Source organism: Babylonia areolata, chromosome 29 (assembly GCF_041734735.1).
Source record: "Babylonia areolata isolate BAREFJ2019XMU chromosome 29, ASM4173473v1, whole genome shotgun sequence".
NCBI classification, from domain to species: domain Eukaryota; kingdom Metazoa; phylum Mollusca; class Gastropoda; order Neogastropoda; family Buccinidae; genus Babylonia; species Babylonia areolata.
In genome coordinates, this window is record NC_134904.1 from 37,216,576 (window position 1) to 37,234,147 (window position 17,572).

Sequence of the window (17,572 nt, forward strand, 5' to 3'; positions counted from 1 at the left end):
CCTGTCTCAGTGTCTTCCCTGTTTGCCTGTCTCAATGTCTTCCCTGTTTGCCTGTCTCAGTGTCTTCCCTGTTTGCCTGTCTCAATGTCTTCCCTGTCTCAGTGTCTTCCCTGTTTGCCTGTCCCAGTGTCTTCTCTGTCTCAATGTCTTCCCTGTTTGCCTGTCTCAATGTCTTCCCTGTTTGCCTGTCTCAGTGTCTTCTCTGTCTTAGTGTCTTCCCTGTTTGCCTGTCTCAGTGTCTTCCCTGTTTGCCTGTCTCAGTGTCTTCCCTGTTTGCCTGTCTCAATGTCTTCCCTGTTTGCCTGTCCCAGTGTCTTCTCTGTCTCAATGTCTTCCCTGTTTGCCTGTCTCAGTGTCTTCCTTGTCTCAGTGTCTTCCCTGTTTGCCTGTCTCAGTGTCTTCCCTGTCTCAGTGTCTTCCCTGTTTGCCTGTCTCAGTGTCTTCCCTGTCTCAGTGTCTTCCCTGTTTGCCTGTCTCAGTGTCTTCCCTGTCTCAGCGTCTTCCCTGTTGGCCTGTCTCAGTGTCTTCCCTGTCTCAGTGTCTTCCCTGTTGGCCTGTCTCAGTGTCTTCCCTGTCTCAGTGTCTTCCCTGTTTGCCTGTTTCAGTGTCTTCCCTGTCTCAGTGTCTTCCCTGTTTGCCTGTCTCAATGTCTTCCCTGTTGGCCTGTCTCAGTGTCTTCCCTGTTGGCCTGTCTCAGTGTCTTCCCTGTTTGACTGTCTCAGTGTCTTCCCTGTTGGCCTGTCTCAGTGTCTTCCCTGTTGGCCTGTCTCAGTGTCTTCCCTGTCTCAGTGTCTTCCCTGTCTCAGTGTCTTCCCTGTCTCAGTGTCTTCCCTGTTGGCCTGTCTCAGTGTCTTCCCTGTCTCCACGTCAGTTTCGACCGCCGTGTCTCTCTCTCTCTCCGGACGTTCTCTTCAAGTTGTCCGTGCATCCTTTGTTCCCGTCTTTCCCTGTGTCTGTCAGTCTGTGTACGACTTCATTGTCTCCGTTTCCCATATCCCTCGATCTGTTGTCTCCGTGGTCTCTGTCTCTCGATCCTTTCCTCCAGTTTCACTTCAGGCCCCGTGCCTGCTTTCCGTGTCTTTCCCCGTCCCAGTCATTGTCTACCCTTGTCTCGGTCTTCCCTCTTTCTGTCTCCCGCCCTCTTCTTCTCATTTTATTCACATATTTCAGTTTCCAGTGTGCATGTGCGAACAGCGTTTTTTTGTGTGTTTTTTTTCACTTCACATTTTGGGGGCGTCCAGGATTCGAACCAACAACTTTTTGATTGCCAGCTCGGCACTCAACCAACTGAGCCACGCAGACACCTGAAGGGTACAACAACAACAACAACAACAAAACACATAAGGTAACTTCATGAACTGTGCTGTGTAAAATTACATTCACTGAAACCGTGTCATTTCTCAACAAGTCCCAAGAAAAGGAACCAGAAGACAACGAAGAAGAATGGTGAAAACGAGAAAGAAGAGAGAGAAAGAGAAAGAGAGAGAGAGAGAGGGTTAGAGAAACAAATCAAATGAAGACGATGACGAGATGAATGACGATGAGAGTAAGGAAAACTCTGTGAAGAATGATCGAGAGACACTGATCTCGAGAGGGAGATGTGGGCGCGATGAAGGGGACGGGGTGGGGGGGGTGGGGGGGGGGGGGATAAAGAAGTAGAAAAGAAATGAACAGGTCAAGAATGAAAGGAAAGAAACTGAAATGAAAGAAAGAAAACGATATCCGAAGTCATGGTGATTTATGGGCAGACAGCATAGACCCCCGACAAACCTCCTCCACACCAATTTCAACGGAAGGGAGCAAACCCAAGATAATGTCACGGAAGCATTTTGTTTCGCGATCGCCTCCCCAGATGGACCTTCCATGCATGGAGTTACCCTCTCGATCTCTTTCCTGAACACACACACACACACACACTCGCATGCACACACACACGCACGCACGCACACACACACACACACACGCACGCACACATGCAAGCACGCACGCACACACACGCGTACGCATACACAAGTAAGTATTTTAATGACAGAAAGACAAGTCCACGCGACATGCATTTCGAGGTCCATCACCATCACACGAACACCAAAAGTGTCTCTATATCTGATTTATTATCTTTTCCATTGGCAGTTTCTCGCCTGAACAGATCAGCAGTTCAAGTATGTGGCATTTTGAAGTAATCAGATAACATTGTGTGAGTGCGAGCGTTTGTGAGCGTCACGGTGTGTGTGTGTGTGTGTGTGTGTGTGTGTGTGTGTGTGTGTGTGAGTGCACGGTGCGGTGTGTGTGTGTGTGTGTGTGTGTGTGTGTGTGTGTGTGTGAAAAACATACTTCAATATAAAACAAGATATCATAAAATAACTCAGTTGTAATACGTTTTCTGAAAGTATTGTTTGCAGTCTGGGTTCAAATGATTCCGGCGGAAAAAAACAAAAACAAAGACAAAGTCGATCTTCGTTAACTCACTCAGTACGGCCAGTCCTCTCTTCTCCTCTACACATACCCCTCGCATGTCCTGTGGGTGTCTGAATGACCCAACCTTTTGCTTCCGTCGTCAGAATTGTAGTATTCTTTGTCAACATTCACCTCTTCAGTATGAGCCTTCCGCTTGGAATATTTTGATGATGGCAATTGGGGTGAAACACTGTTAACGTCAGTCATCTCTTTCGCCGTTCGTATGGAGAGAGTTAAAGACTTCAGTACACTGTCTCTCTGTATCAAACCTTGATTGTATTTCATATAAGTAACAGAAATGAAATGCCAGATGATGGAAACAGAAGCCGTGACCTAAGAATAACACAACAAAAGGACGGATTCGTGCATTTAAATAACAGAACATACATAAAAAAAACCCCGAAAAACAAATAGTGAAAAAATGAAGAAGAAGAAGAAAAAAAAAAAAAAAGAAAAAAAGAAGAAAAGCAATGGCAACATGGAATATTTACAAATCACAGACACGTTACATTAACAGGAAATGCATTATTATTTCTTCACATCCTGCCTTTTTCAGAATTCTTTTTTTGTCTGATTAAAATATGTAAATGCCAATTCATTACTAGTACGTACAATAGTTATACATATATGTTGAAACATTTATTTGGACTTGCGAGACTGATTTCTCGTTCATCGGCACGGGAATATCACAGTAAATATCAAAAACGAACTGAACATGAAAAACACAACACAAACAAAACAAAAACAGAAGAAAAGAAATAAAATGCATTAAGGCACGGACTTTGTACGTACACAGATATATATATATATATATATATATATATATATATATATATAGAGAGAGAGAGAGAGAGAGAGAGAGAGAGAGAGAGAGAGAGAGAGAGAGAGAGAGAGAGAGAGAGAGAGTGGGTCTCTATCACATGCAAAACCCCCCCCCAAAAAACACAAAAAAAACAACCCCAAACAATAACTATATGCCTGCATCCTCCTGAAAAACTCACTGGATGAATGACCAAAATCAACGAATAAATACTATTTAATAAGGTAGACTACGAATGCACACACACACACACACACACACACACACACATATGAATAAAACAATAAGAAACGCAAAAACATGCTTTGTTTGTTTGTGCGTTTCGAATCGAATTCCCTCTCTTTCAGCATACATTTTTGACCTTTATTTCCCCCCCAGTCTTGTCATGATTTGAGGAGCGTACCTTTTCCAAGGAACGTTTTGGTTGAGATGTTTCTTTTGAGTTCGTGAGTTCTTAATTACTATCCTCTGAAATACCTCATTATTCAAAAATATAGTAAGCACCTTCACTGTTTCATACCGTGATAATAATTATAATCATCACCATAAGATTAAAAAAAGAAGAAGAAGAAAAAAAAGACAAGAATAATAAAAAGACATAATGAATTCAACAATGTAAAACATGAAGGCGGGAACACGCGGTATAAAGCAAGCTGAACCCTGTTCGTTGACTCCGAGCTGCCCGGCCGGCCTAAGTGGCATCCGGTTTAATCTATGACGTCACGGGTCTCACTGACGTCACAATGGTCCGTAGCTTCCTCTCCTCTTTCTCCCTCTCCTGGAAGTCGGTGTGGCCGATCACAAGCTCGCTGCCATGATAACAGGCACAAACAAATCCCAGAGTGGTTATGTGTTTAGGGAAGGGGGAGAGAGATGGGGAGAGGGAGAGGGAGGGTGGGGGCATGTATGCAATGCAAGACAGAAACAACAACAACAACAACAAAAAGAATAATGCAAATTCATGCAGCGCAATGTCTTTCGGTCATGGTTCTTCTTCTCTCCTTCTTCTCCTTCGTTCAAGGGCTGCAACTCCCACGTTCACTCGTATGTACACGAGTGGGCTTTTACGTGTATGACCGTTTTTAACCCGCCTTGTAGGCAGCCATACTCCGCTTTCGGGGGTGTGCATGCTGGGTATGTTCTTGTTTCCATAACCCACCGAACGATGACATGGATTAGAGGATCTTTAACGTGCGTATTTGATCTTCTGCTTGCCGTCTGCACACGAAGGAGGTTCAGGCACTAAGCAGGTCTGCAAATATGTTGACCTGGGAGATCGTAAAAATTTCCACCCCATTTACCCACCAGGCACCGTCACCGTGATTCGAACCCAGGACCCTCAGATTGAAAGTCCAACGCTTTAAACCCTCGGCTATTGCGCCCGTCTGGTCATGATTCAATAGAATGCAGTACATTACAGTCCTGTCCAGCGCAGTATGAAACAATGCAGTTCAACAAGACATAATGCACGTTTAACGTACATGTGCCTGCAAGTGATAGGCCCATCATTAACCCTTTCACCGCCAGTCAATTTAGAGTACAAAATTCCCTTGTGGTATAAACACAGAAAAGACAGTGGTTAAGAATAGCTGGGGATTCCCCCTGCGATGTATAGAAACTATGGCCTATCCCACCACCGAACATTAAGAGCAGTAGGTTCATTGATAACAGACCAATGAATGATCACCTTTTAGTGACATGGGTCCTCTACCATGCGGGTTAAGGTTTTCATCTCATGAAATGAAATCGACTTTTGTAAAAACAGTATTTTCTAAATTCTTTTAAAGTAACCCTGAAATATTCTTACGGCCAGGCCACAAATGTAAAACAACAACAACAACACCCAAAAAAAACAAACAAACAAACAAAAAACAAACAAACAACAAAAACAAAAAAACGTGAGAAGAAAAAAAAATCTATAAAATACGACGAAACGCTTCGACTGCAAGTATTCTAATAACAGTATCTGTAGTTTCTTCAGCACAATCTAAGTGCACCATTTGTTATTCGACTGATTATCCAATTCTGACTACACAATACAAGAACAAGGCCGGGGATATATTTGAGGACATGATACGGCGATATTCAAAACATTTAGTTTGCATGATTCCCAGCAATTTGTGACACCAGTCGTTTACGTCATATGGCACTCTCTGGTAGGCAGAGGGTTTTTTTTAGTTGTTTTTTTTTACAGGTAGTGTGGTTATCCATCCACACAACGCCCCTCCACTCGACTGTTAGCTTTGTATTTCTCCCTCACTGAGTACACCCCCTCCCCCCCCCCCCCCCCCGGCCCCCCCCCCCACTTTCAGTTCCTCGCCTATTCTCCACGATACCAATCGCATTATTGTGCATTTGTGTGTGCTTGAAAGAAGGAATGCGTGTCTTCTCTAAATCACATTGCAGCGAATCGACATAAAAAAACAAACAAACAAACAAAAAATAACAGTGCGCCCTGACGACTGTGCTTACCAAACTTGCGATAGTTGTGTGTGTGTGTGTGTGTGTGTGTGTGTGTGTGTGTGTGTGTGTGTGTGTGTGTGTGTGTGTGTGTGTGTGTGTGTGTGTGTGTGTGTGTGTGTGTGCGTGCGTGCACGGTGTACGTGTATTCGTGTACATGTGGTTATAGGTATACCTGTAATTGATCTCCCCGTCTCCGTCTTTATCCAGTTCTTCCAATAGCAGGTCGATATCATCGTCTTTCAGTGGTATGCCCGCATCCTGCACACACAGACACACACACAGACACACACACACACACACACACACACACACACACACACACACACACACACACACACACACACACACACACACACACACACACACACACACACACACACACACACACACACACACACACACACACACACACACACACAAGCACGGATACGTGCAAGCAAGCATGCAAGCGAGCGAGCGTATACACCCGCACATACATGCACGTACGTTCAAGTTCAAGCACGTGCACACCCACACAGATACATCTCTCTCTCTCTCTCTCTCTCTCTCTCTATATATATATATATATATATATGTGTGTGTGTGTGTGTGTGTGTGTGTGTGTGTGTGTGTGTGTGTGTGTCGTAGTCTCGTGTGGCCAAGCAACTGAACCAAATAAATCGTCTTAATCAAAGAGAAGAAGAAGATGAAGAAGAAGAAGACAGACAGACAAAGAGACAGATAGAGACAGAGACAGAGACAGAGACAGAGCGAGCGAGCGAGCGAGAGAGAGAGAGAGAAAGAGAGAGAGCAACAGACAGACAGTCAGAGAGACAGAGACACAGAAAGACTGAGAGAGAAGATTCTCTTATCCTTCCCTCCCTACCAACCCCGCCTCTCTCTCTCTCCCCCTCCCTGTCTTTCCTAAGTTTTTCAAATCGTTACACGTATTCTCATGCGAACAGGCTTGGTGGCCTTTGCGTTCCTGCGTTCCCTGTCAGTCCCACACCCCTCTCTTTCTATCCTCCAGCCCCCCCCCCCTCCACACACCCCAGTCCTCACATCTCACAGACCTTTAGCCCATGACGGAAATGTTTCCCCGAAGATGCTCATGGTATCCGCTACAGCAGCGTTTCAGAAATTGTGTGCTTCGATTATTATGTGGCTGATATAATGCATGTTTGTTTGATATGTGTCCATCCACCCCTTCATGAAGAACCTAGGCCTGTAAATAAATGAAATCATCTGAATCTGAATCTAAATTTCCATCCTTCAGCCCCACCCCCAAACCCCCTGCACACCTCAGAGCCCTTGCGTTCCTACGTTCCCTGTCTCTTCTCTCTCCCCCCCCCCTTCTCTGTCTCTCCATCGCCTCCACACCCACCCCAAGCCCCCCCCACCCCCCACCTACCCCCTACGCCAATCCTCGCATCTCTCTCACACCTTCAACCCCTGACGGAAGTGTTCCCCGGAGATGCTCATGGTGCCCTCTTTGTCGAACTTGTTGAAGAAGTCGATGAGGCGCAGGTTGTTCTTCTCGATGTACACCATCAGCTTCACCATCGGATGCACGCGCTTCCTAGGCTTCAGCGGGGCCGTGGTGTCCCCGTGCGTCACGTGCAGCTGCGGCAGGTGCTCCTTCACCTGCTGGAGGATGGCCTCGAAGTCCTGGTTCACCAGGATGTCCTGTAGGAGGAGGAGGTGAGGGAGAGCCGAGGGAAGGAGGAAGGAAGGAAGGAAGGTAGGAAAAATCGTAGACATTTAATATCTTAGTACTTGTGGTGTCCATGGGAGAAATGAATGGGGAGAGTGTTTCGTCTGTGTGTGTGTAGGGGGGTGGATAGGGGGGTGGGGGTCGGGGGTCGGGGGTAAGGGGTTGGGGTTGATGTGTGCGTGGGGGGGTGGTGGGGGTGTGTGTGTTGGGGAAAACAGAGGGAGAAAGGAAGAAGAACTCAGAACTCAGAACTCAAAACGTTTTTATTCAAGGATTAAGATTTTAGGCATAGCCTATTCTTCCAATCTGAAGGGGAGAGTGTTTCCCGTGTGTGTGTGTGTGTGTGTGTGTGTGTGTGTGTGTGTGTGTGTGTGTGTGTGTGTGTGTGTGTGTGTGTGTGTGTGTGAGTGTGTCCTGGGAAAAACAGATGGAGAAAGGAAGCAGAATGAAGGGGAGAGTGTAATTGTGTGTGTGTGTGTGTGTGTGTGTGTGTGTGTGTGTGTGCGTGCGTGCGTGCGTGCGTGCGTGTGAGCGTGTGTGTGTGTGTGTTTGAGTGTGCGCGTGTGTGTGTGCGTGTGTGTGTATGTGGGGGTGTGGGGGGCGTGTGTGTGTGTGTGTGTTTGTGTGTGTGTGTGTGTGTGTGTGTGTGTGTGTGTGTGTGTGTGTGTGTGTGTGTGTGTGTGAGGAATGGGTGTTGGGAATAAAGGAGGAAGGGGTGGGGATTGGGGGGGTATCGTGGGAAAAAATGTGTGGTGTCGGATCACATAATCACATACGTACATACAACTACTTACAGACACGCATACTATGCATTCATGGATACACGAAGGTACATCCGTACTTTAGTCACCCATTCATCCATCGACCAATACATACACGCATGGATATTTTTTTTTGCGATGCATACATACATGCATGGCGATATATACATACATATATTTCTGGCAAATTCATATATGAATACATATATGTATATGAGGGTGTGGGGTGAGGGGAGGAGCTAGTTGGCCTTTGGGAACCATCCCAACGCCGACTGTCCAAAAACCATACTGGCCGAGAGAGTGTGGGGATGTAACTTGGGCAAGACACTCTCCACTATGATCAAAATCCCAGTCCAGATAGTCGGGACAGCAGTTGCCTCCTCTGCTGTTCCCAGACGGTTATAGTGGGACACGACTATCATACAATAGCTGTACATACATTATAACGTACATACATATGCAGCTATGCACTCACACTCCCAGACACACGTAGCTATACGTACAAACAGTTATATATCTATCAATAAATAGACACATATATATCTATTTATCTATCACAAGGCCTGATTAGCGCGTTGGGTTACGCGAAGGTCAGGCATCTGTTGTTTCATTTTAATAGCAGATGTGGTGCAGCGAATATGGATCAGTCCGCTCGCTTTGACACCTCCTTCAATCTGAACCCATGACACGAATATATAAGCGAAGATGTAGACAGACTGCCTGACAGTTTCAGTTTCAGTATCAGTAGCTCAAGGAGGCGTCACTGCGTTCGGACAAATCCATATACGCTATACCACATCTTCCAAGCAGATGCCTGACCAGCAGTGTAACCCAACGCGCTTAGTCAGGCCTTGAGGGGAAAACAAAAGTGAATAAATAATAGATAAGCGTGCATAAATAAGTAAATAAATAAATAAATAATTACAATATAAAAAAGGTAGTAATAATAATAATAATAATGAATAAATAAATAAATAAATAAATAAGACAACAATGATGGTAAATAAGCAAAAAAAATGTCTAACATGAAGACACACATTCACACATACACCCAAACAGCAGCAGGGAAACTCACAGAGAAATCCAGCTCCCTCAAAACACAGTTGGGATTTCTCAAGATGGCGGCACAGATCCCCCAGCATCCCGCACTCTGCATGGGATTCTTCCCCATCTGTGGATCCATCGTCATCATCATCGTCACCCTCATCATCATCATCATCAAAACAAAGACGGCACTACTACTATACAACTACTTAGACGATACAACAACTACTTCAGCAAACAATGATGAATACTAGTCATATAACACTTTGAGATGGCGATGATGATGATGATGATGATATTATGGTATTCAGCACTCTGCAATCGATTCTTTCTCGTCTGTGCATGCATCAGCAATACTGTAATGATATTGATAATGATGATAAAAATACTGGTAACAGGAAGAAGAAGAAGAAGAAGCAGAAAAAGAATTTGATAATGATAATGATGATGATAATCATGATATGATGGAATGCAACACTATACATTTGATTCTTCCTCATCTGTGCATCCATCAGCAGCAATAATAATAATAATAATAATAATAATAATAAAAATAGCAACAACAACAACAATAATAATAATAATAATAAGGAGAATAATAATAATAATAATAAAACAACAACAAAACAACAAATAATAATAATAATAAAACAACAACAACAACAACAATAATAATAACAATAATAATAATAATAATAATAATAAGAAGAAGAAGACGATGATGATGATGATGAAGAAGAAGAAGACCCCACCATCGTCATAAGCATATTATTCATAATATTTGATCAAACAACAACAAAGAGTGGTAACTCTCTCCATTAACAAAGGTACACAACTGACGCAATTTTTCGCTGGTCTGGTCGGAACTGAGAGGGTTATTTACCTTGAGGATATGAAGTGTCTCGTTCACACTCAACCCCTTGCCGATGACCACCGCCCCTTCAGTGCTGATGCGGTTGTTCCTGGAACAAAATTATCCATCGCCGTTTTCATCACCATAATCATTACCACCACCACTACCACCAACATTATCATCGTCGTTGTTGTCTTCATTATCACCATTATCATGGCGGACATCTCTGTCTGAATCTACCAGAGCACCCACACTGGCGAACATAAAGTCAGTGACCAGATTAATGAATCAGATCACAGGGATTCTGTTTGATGATTAATATCTCGTCACTCATACTGGTGACGAACTGGCGTAATGTTGTGTTTTGTTTGTTCATTTTTTTTTTTACACACGCATATGTAAATATACACACAAATACATGTACACAGAGAAAGCGTGGGGAGGGTACAGACAGACAGACAGACAGACAGAAGAGAAAAGACCAGAAGAGAACACAAACGACACTGAAGTGATGTTGAATTCTCCCAGCATAAAGCTTTTTATTTTGTAAGGGGCGGGCCACAGAACTATGAACAAACAGAAAAACACGCAGCACAGACAGACATACTGACTGACAAACGGAACTAAATAAACAAGAGAAGCACACAGACTAAAACTGACGTGATGCTGAACTGTTTTATGACAAAGCTGTTTTTCAGGACTGCACTTAGAGACAAATAAAACAGAGACAGACAGACAGAACAGATCAGAGGAGAACACAGACTACACTGATGTGATGCTGAGCTCTTCAAGCACAGAGTTGTGTTTGAGGACAGCACTCACAGACAAACACAACAGACAGAGACATACAGACAGACCAGACCAGAGGAGAACGTAGACTCCAGTGACATGATGTTGAGTTCTTCTGGCACAAAGTTGTGTTTGAAGACAGCACTCACAGACAAGCGGACAAATATGACAGACAGACAGACAGGCAGGCAGAACTGACTCGCGGCCATCAGAGACAAACAGACAAATAGGACAGAGATGGACAGACAGAACAAACTAGAGGAGGACGTAAACTACACTAACTTGATGTTGAGTTCTTCCAGCACGAAGTTGTGTTGAGAACAGCACTCACAGACAAGCACACAAATATAACTGACCGACATACAAACAGAACAGACTGGGCGACCATCAGAGACAAACAGACAAACAGGACAGAGATGGACAGGCAGAACAGACCAGAGCACAGACTACACTAACATGATGTTGAGTTCTTCAAGTAAACAGGACAGCAATATCAGAGACAAACAGATAGATAGAAAAGACAGAGATTGATTGAACAGACCGGCGGCCTTCAGAGACAAACAAACAACTAAGACAGAGACAGACAGACAGACGGAACAGACCAGAGCACAGACTACACTGACTTCCAGTACACAGGACAGCAATCAGACAGAAACAGACATTATAGAAAAGACAGAGACTGAAAGACGGAACAGACCGGCGACAGACACTCAGAGACAAACATATAGGACAGAGACAAACAGACAGACAGACAGAACAGAGCACAGATGAACTGACGTTATGTTGAGTTCTTCCAGCACAGAGTTGTCTTTCAGGGCGCCGCTGAGCGCTGTAGCGCCCTCTAGACCAAAGCCGTTCCAAGAGAGGTTGATCTTCTTCAGGAACACGTTCGTCTGCCCATGGGACAGCGTCATCACTTTTCATCGTCATCATCAACGTCGATGTCATCATCATGACCGTTGTCGTCATCATGATCATCGTCATAATTATTTTCATCATCAGTGTCGTTAATCATCATGACCGTTGTCGTCATCATGATCATCGTCATAATTATTTTCATCATCAGAATTGTTGTAATCACTGGGATCGTTGTGATCGTCAGCATCATCATCATGATCATCATTATGATCATGATCATCATCATCGTAATCTGCATGATCACTGTCATCATCGGCATCGTCGTAATCATCACGACCATCGTCACCATGAACATCATTGTAATCATCATGATCATGAACATGAACATGATCGTTGTCATCACCAACACCATAATAATCGTCATGAACATTGTCATCACTTTCACCATCACAAACATCAACTTCGTCATCACCAACACCATAATAATCGTCATGAACATTGTCATCACTTTCATCATCACAAACATCAACTTCTTCGTCATCACCAACACCATAATAATCGTCATGAACATTGTCATCACTTTCACCATCACAAACATCAACAACAATGAACAAACAAAAAAAACATCGTTATCCGTTATCCTCATTCGTCGATCTCTCTCACCACACCCACCACCACACCCCTCTCTCTTCCGACTCCGTCCCCCCCCCCCCCACGCCCCCTCCTTCCTATCCCCACCACCCTTCTCTTTCTTCCGACCCCCCCTCTCCCCCTCCCGCACCCCCTCCCCCACTCACCTTCACCCCTGCAGCCACGGCCATCGCCCCTTTCCGTCTGAGGTGGTTCCACGAGAGGTCCAGCTCCGTGATGTTGACGTTCTCGGAGATGGCTGGCCCCAGGCACAGCCCCGCCGCCTCGCACAGGTTGTTACGACTCAGGTCCAGGTATTCTATGTGGCTGGGGTTCTGCCGCAACAAGCGAAGGCGAAGCGGACAGGACGTTCAAACACACAAAGCCCTGTGACGAAGCCGGGGGAGGGGAAGGGAAAGGGGGAGGGGGGTGCCGGGAAGGGGGGTGGGGGGAAATTCTTCTTCGTTCGTTGGCCGAATCAGAACAAGAACCTGAACAACTTTATTACATCATTAGAGAATTTAAGTGTGACGAAGTCTGTGAAACCATACAGATCACAAGGAAAGCGGTAAAATTTGACATAACAATGTATATCACAAATTCACGCTCAACTGCAATTTCGTTATGTAGGTGTATGACTGTTTTTACCCCCATCCCCCACCCCCATGTAGGCAGCCATACTCCATTTTCGGGGGTGGTGCGAGCTTACTAGCTTACTGCCTTCATTGGATCACTTTCAGTCATCGTCTACCATCATTCTGAGTCATAGAACAGTGTGGAAAGTACACAACTCTGGTACATTCTCTGCTTAGTGTTGATGCAGTTACGTGCGAGCTTACTCACTTACTTACTATACTGCCTTCGTTAGATCACTTTCAGTCAATCTCTGCCATCATTCTGAGCCACAGAACAGTGTGGAAAGTATATACACATCTCTGGTACATTGCCAGCTTGGTGCTGGTGGTGTACTAGGGGGGAGTCTCCACACGTTGCTCATCATTTTGATTGTCATTCACACACATCGTTATCATCATCATCATCATCATCATCATCATTATCATTTTTATCATCCCATATTATCATCATCATCATCATTATTATTATTATTATTATTATTATTATTATTACCGTTATTGTTGTTGTTGTTGTTCTTCTTCTTCGTCTTATTATCATTATGAATTATCATTATTGTTATCATTAGCATAATCATCATCATTATTATTATTATTGTTGTTGTTGTTATAAACATCATCATAATTATCAGTATAGTTATCATTATTATTATCATTAGCATCATCATCATTCTTCTTCTTCTGATTATCATTATTATCATAAGCAGTAGTAGTAGTAGTAGTAGCAGTAGTAACATGTGTGGATCAACATGTTGTGGTTGTGCTGTTATCGATGACTTTTAAAGTATGCCTCTTTTCATGCTTTGTTTTTGTTTGTTTGTTTATTTCCTTTCCCATTCCTTTGTTTCTCTAATTTGTTTTTATTTTTTTCAGAACACCTACGATGCAATGTTCATCTTGATTGTATTCATTAGAAATGAAGAGAAAAAAAAGAAGAAAGAAAACACAAAAAACCAAGCACAATATCTCCTTTTTTTTTTGGTTTTGGCTGTATGTAAAAAGAAGTTGAATAAAAAAAAAAATAAAAAAAAGGGAGGAACAAAGGTTCAGCCTCTTCAATGCTTCTATCTGTGACTTTGATTCGTCTTTGTTGCCCTTGAACCGACTCAGATCAGGGCATTCTATCAGTCAGCTGGATGCCCGCCAAGAAGTTCCAAGAAAATCACTGCAGTTATATTACTGCCTGTGACTGAGTTCGTGTTTGCTGTCTTGGAACACGTTTTAGGAGATTTAGCTTCAAGATTACATCACACTGTACGTCAATTTTAAAACTATGACGAAAATTTAAAAAAAAATTGTCATACCGCGATAAACTCCGCGAAGTGTTCCGCTGATCTGTCGTCAAAACCATTCCCTGTCGAAAAATAGTTACACTTCATTAGTTCTCTCTCTGTCTCTGTCTGTCTGTCTGTCTGTCTCTTTCTCATACTTACAAAAGTAAAACGTAATTGCCACTTACAACAGAAAGCATCATAATTATTGTCGTTCTCGTCGATATTTACGTTTTCTTTTGGGCGTCGTCATATTTAGGTATACATGCAGACGTGAATAGGCCTTGCACACAGTGAAAAAAAAGTTTGCGAATGCGCGCCGTCCCCCCACACCCGCCACCCCCTCCCCCCGGGCCCCCCTCCACACACACACATACACAATGGTGGCACGTACACAAATGTGCACACAATGGCTGAGACACACAACGAGCATCCGCGCACGCACACAATCACTCGCTTACACAGCCAACAATCAGCTAAACTATACGTACATATTTTGCGCACACCCACAAGACTCACACAAACGTGGCCCAGTGGGTAGTAAAAAGCGCCCGAGGTTCCCGGGTTCACTTTCCTGTATGGACCTGGATTTAAACTTAACACTTGACGGGCGCAATAGCCGAGTGGTTAAAGCGTAGGACTTTCAATCTGAGGGTCCCGGGTTCGAATCTCGGTAACGGCGCCTGGTGGGTAAATGGTGGAGATTTTTCCGATCTCCCAGATCAACATATGTGCAGACCTGCTTGTGCCTGAATCCCCTTCGTGTGTATACGCAAGCAGAAGATCAAATACGCACGCTAAAGAACCTGTAATCCATGTCAGCGTTCGGTGGGTTATGGTAACAAGAACATACCCAGCATGCACGCCCCCGAAAACGGAGTGTGGTTGCCTACATGACAGGGTAAAAACGGTCATACACGTAAAACTTCACTCGTGTACATACGAGCCCGAGTGAACGTGGGAGTTGCAGCCCACGAACAAAGAAGAAGAAGAAGAAACTGAACACTCCCCAGTTCCCATCCGTAACACCGTGGCTGTTGGTCTGGGTGCTAGTCATTCTGATGAGACTGTGGTCCCGTGTGGGAATATGCACTTTTCCGACACACATAAGAATCCTTGACAATTCAAAAGCTGTCGACAAAGCAAATCCGCTTTTGGACAAGCTAAGCATATGCAATTGTAGACAGGAAAATAGTTGGTTTCTTAATGCATTTCTAATGGATGGCGCTTGTCTGGGAAAGCTAGCAGCTCGACTTTCACACAGAGAAATCTGTTGTGACAAGAAATACATTGATAATGAAACAGAATACTGCACAATGCAGTGCAACAACAGAGAGCGACTCACTCACCCGCATGCACGTGCGCGCGCGCGCGCGTGCACACACACACACACAGGACACAGAGGGCACAGGCCAGAAAAAGTAGGTGGTGTACACCTCTTCGTATTTCAGTGAACAGAATAAACAGCTACACTCCTCCATGTGTTCCAGTGCAAAAACTGGTGAGAAAAAAAAGTACTGCTAATAATAATTATACGAGGCTATTCAGATATAATACATTGCCTAACACATATCTAACACTTCTTCTCAAGGTCTAACATACCCGACCACCCTCAACCCCCCCCCCCCCCCCCCCCGACCCTCCCCCATCCCACCCTCTTCACCCACACAGTATTAAGTGCAAAGACAACAAAAAAACAACAAAAACCAACAACAACAAAAACCAACAACAACCTCAAAACAACAACAACAAAAGTACTGCTAGTAATATTCGAGGCTATTTAGATACAATCCATTGCCTTATACATATCTAACACTTCTCCTCAGGTCTCATCCACCCGACCATCCCGACCACCCACACGCACCCCCCCTCTCCCGTGTCCACCCACACAGTTCTCACCTGCTAGTTTGACTCGCCTAAGTGTGTCGTTCTGAAGGAATATGTGGCACAGATGTGCAGCAGTGTTTTTCAGCTGGTTGTCCGATAAATTCTGGGAAAGAAATGGAATAGTTTTTTTTTTGGGGGGGAGATGAATTATAAAGGCTATTGATTTTATCACTGACTCTAGATACAGACACAGGCACGCACGCGCGCACACACACACCAATATATACAAACACATACACATACGCACGCGCTCGCACACACACACGCACGCACGTGCACATACACACACACATTGGTTATATGTGTACCTACGTGCATACACTGGCAGAGACACACAAACATACACACGCACACAAACAGACACTTGCACATTTAGCCAAACTTATACGAATATATCCGCACACGAATCAGACTCACGCAAACATGGTAGGTAAAATGCGCTTCCACACACACACACACAAAACACAACTCCAAACACACACACACACACACCAAACACACACACACACACACACACACACACACACACACACCAGGTCTGTGATGAAGCAGTTCTCTCTCAGCATGTCACACACATCCAGACCATCCTCATAACCAACACGCACACACACCAACACACACCATAAACAGACAGACAGACAGACAGACAAACACACACACAGACACACACAGACACACACACACCAACACCCACCCACACACAGACAGACACACAGACACACACACACACCAGGTCTGTGATGAAGCAGTTCTCTCTCAGCATGTCACACACGGCCAGACCACCCTCATACCCCAGCCAGTTGTCTGTCAGGTCCAGCGACAAAATGGTGTTGTTCACCTGCAACATCCCGTCAATCAATCAATCAATCGATCGATCGATCGATCCATCCATCCATCCATCAACGAGTCACGTACTCAGCCAGCTAGTCAGTCAGTCAGTCAAACCTATCAACTAACCACTCAGCCAGCCAGGCTGCCAATTAACTAACCAGTCAGCGGGTCAGACTGCCAACCAGCTAACCAGTCAGAATATCTATCAACCAGTCTGTCAACCAGCCAGACTGTCAACCAGTCAACCAGTCAGAATATCTATCAACCAGTCTGTCAACCAGCCAGACTGTCAACCAGTCAGAATATCTATCAACCAGTCTGTCAACCAGCCAGACTGCTAATCAACCAATCAGTCAGCCAGCCTGACCTTTAATCACCAAATCAGTCAGTCGGCCAAATCTCCAATCAACCGACTCAGCTAGCCAACTGCCAATCAGTCAATCAAGCAGTCAGCTAGCCAACCAGTCGGTTAGTCAATTGATCAGCCTGCTAGTTCACGTAACCAGTCAACCAACCAACCAACCAACCAAACAAGGAAATGACAGCCCGACATTCAGCCAGCCAGCCAACCATTCAATGAGTAAGT

The 17,572-nt window shown here is 44.5% G+C and overlaps 1 protein-coding gene across 3 annotated transcripts in view; it reads right to left on the minus strand.

Annotated features, from left to right (window-relative positions):
- Positions 1-2,098: 2,098 nt before the first annotated feature.
- Positions 2,099-17,572, minus strand: part of LOC143274835 (uncharacterized) — a 30,778-nt gene continuing 15,304 nt past the window's right edge. For all 3 annotated transcript variants that reach the window (XM_076578777.1, XM_076578780.1, XM_076578778.1), the window contains 10 exons: positions 16,886-16,993; positions 16,168-16,258; positions 14,302-14,351; positions 12,533-12,700; positions 11,655-11,770; positions 10,119-10,197; positions 9,267-9,362; positions 7,160-7,402; positions 5,910-5,995; positions 2,099-4,083 (listed from right to left, as the gene is read on the minus strand). In XM_076578777.1, the coding sequence (XP_076434892.1) occupies positions 3,987-4,083; positions 5,910-5,995; positions 7,160-7,402; positions 9,267-9,362; positions 10,119-10,197; positions 11,655-11,770; positions 12,533-12,700; positions 14,302-14,351; positions 16,168-16,258; positions 16,886-16,993 (1,134 nt within the window). In that variant the 3' untranslated portion in view covers positions 2,099-3,986. The remainder of the gene's footprint in view (positions 4,084-5,909; positions 5,996-7,159; positions 7,403-9,266; positions 9,363-10,118; positions 10,198-11,654; positions 11,771-12,532; positions 12,701-14,301; positions 14,352-16,167; positions 16,259-16,885; positions 16,994-17,572) is intronic.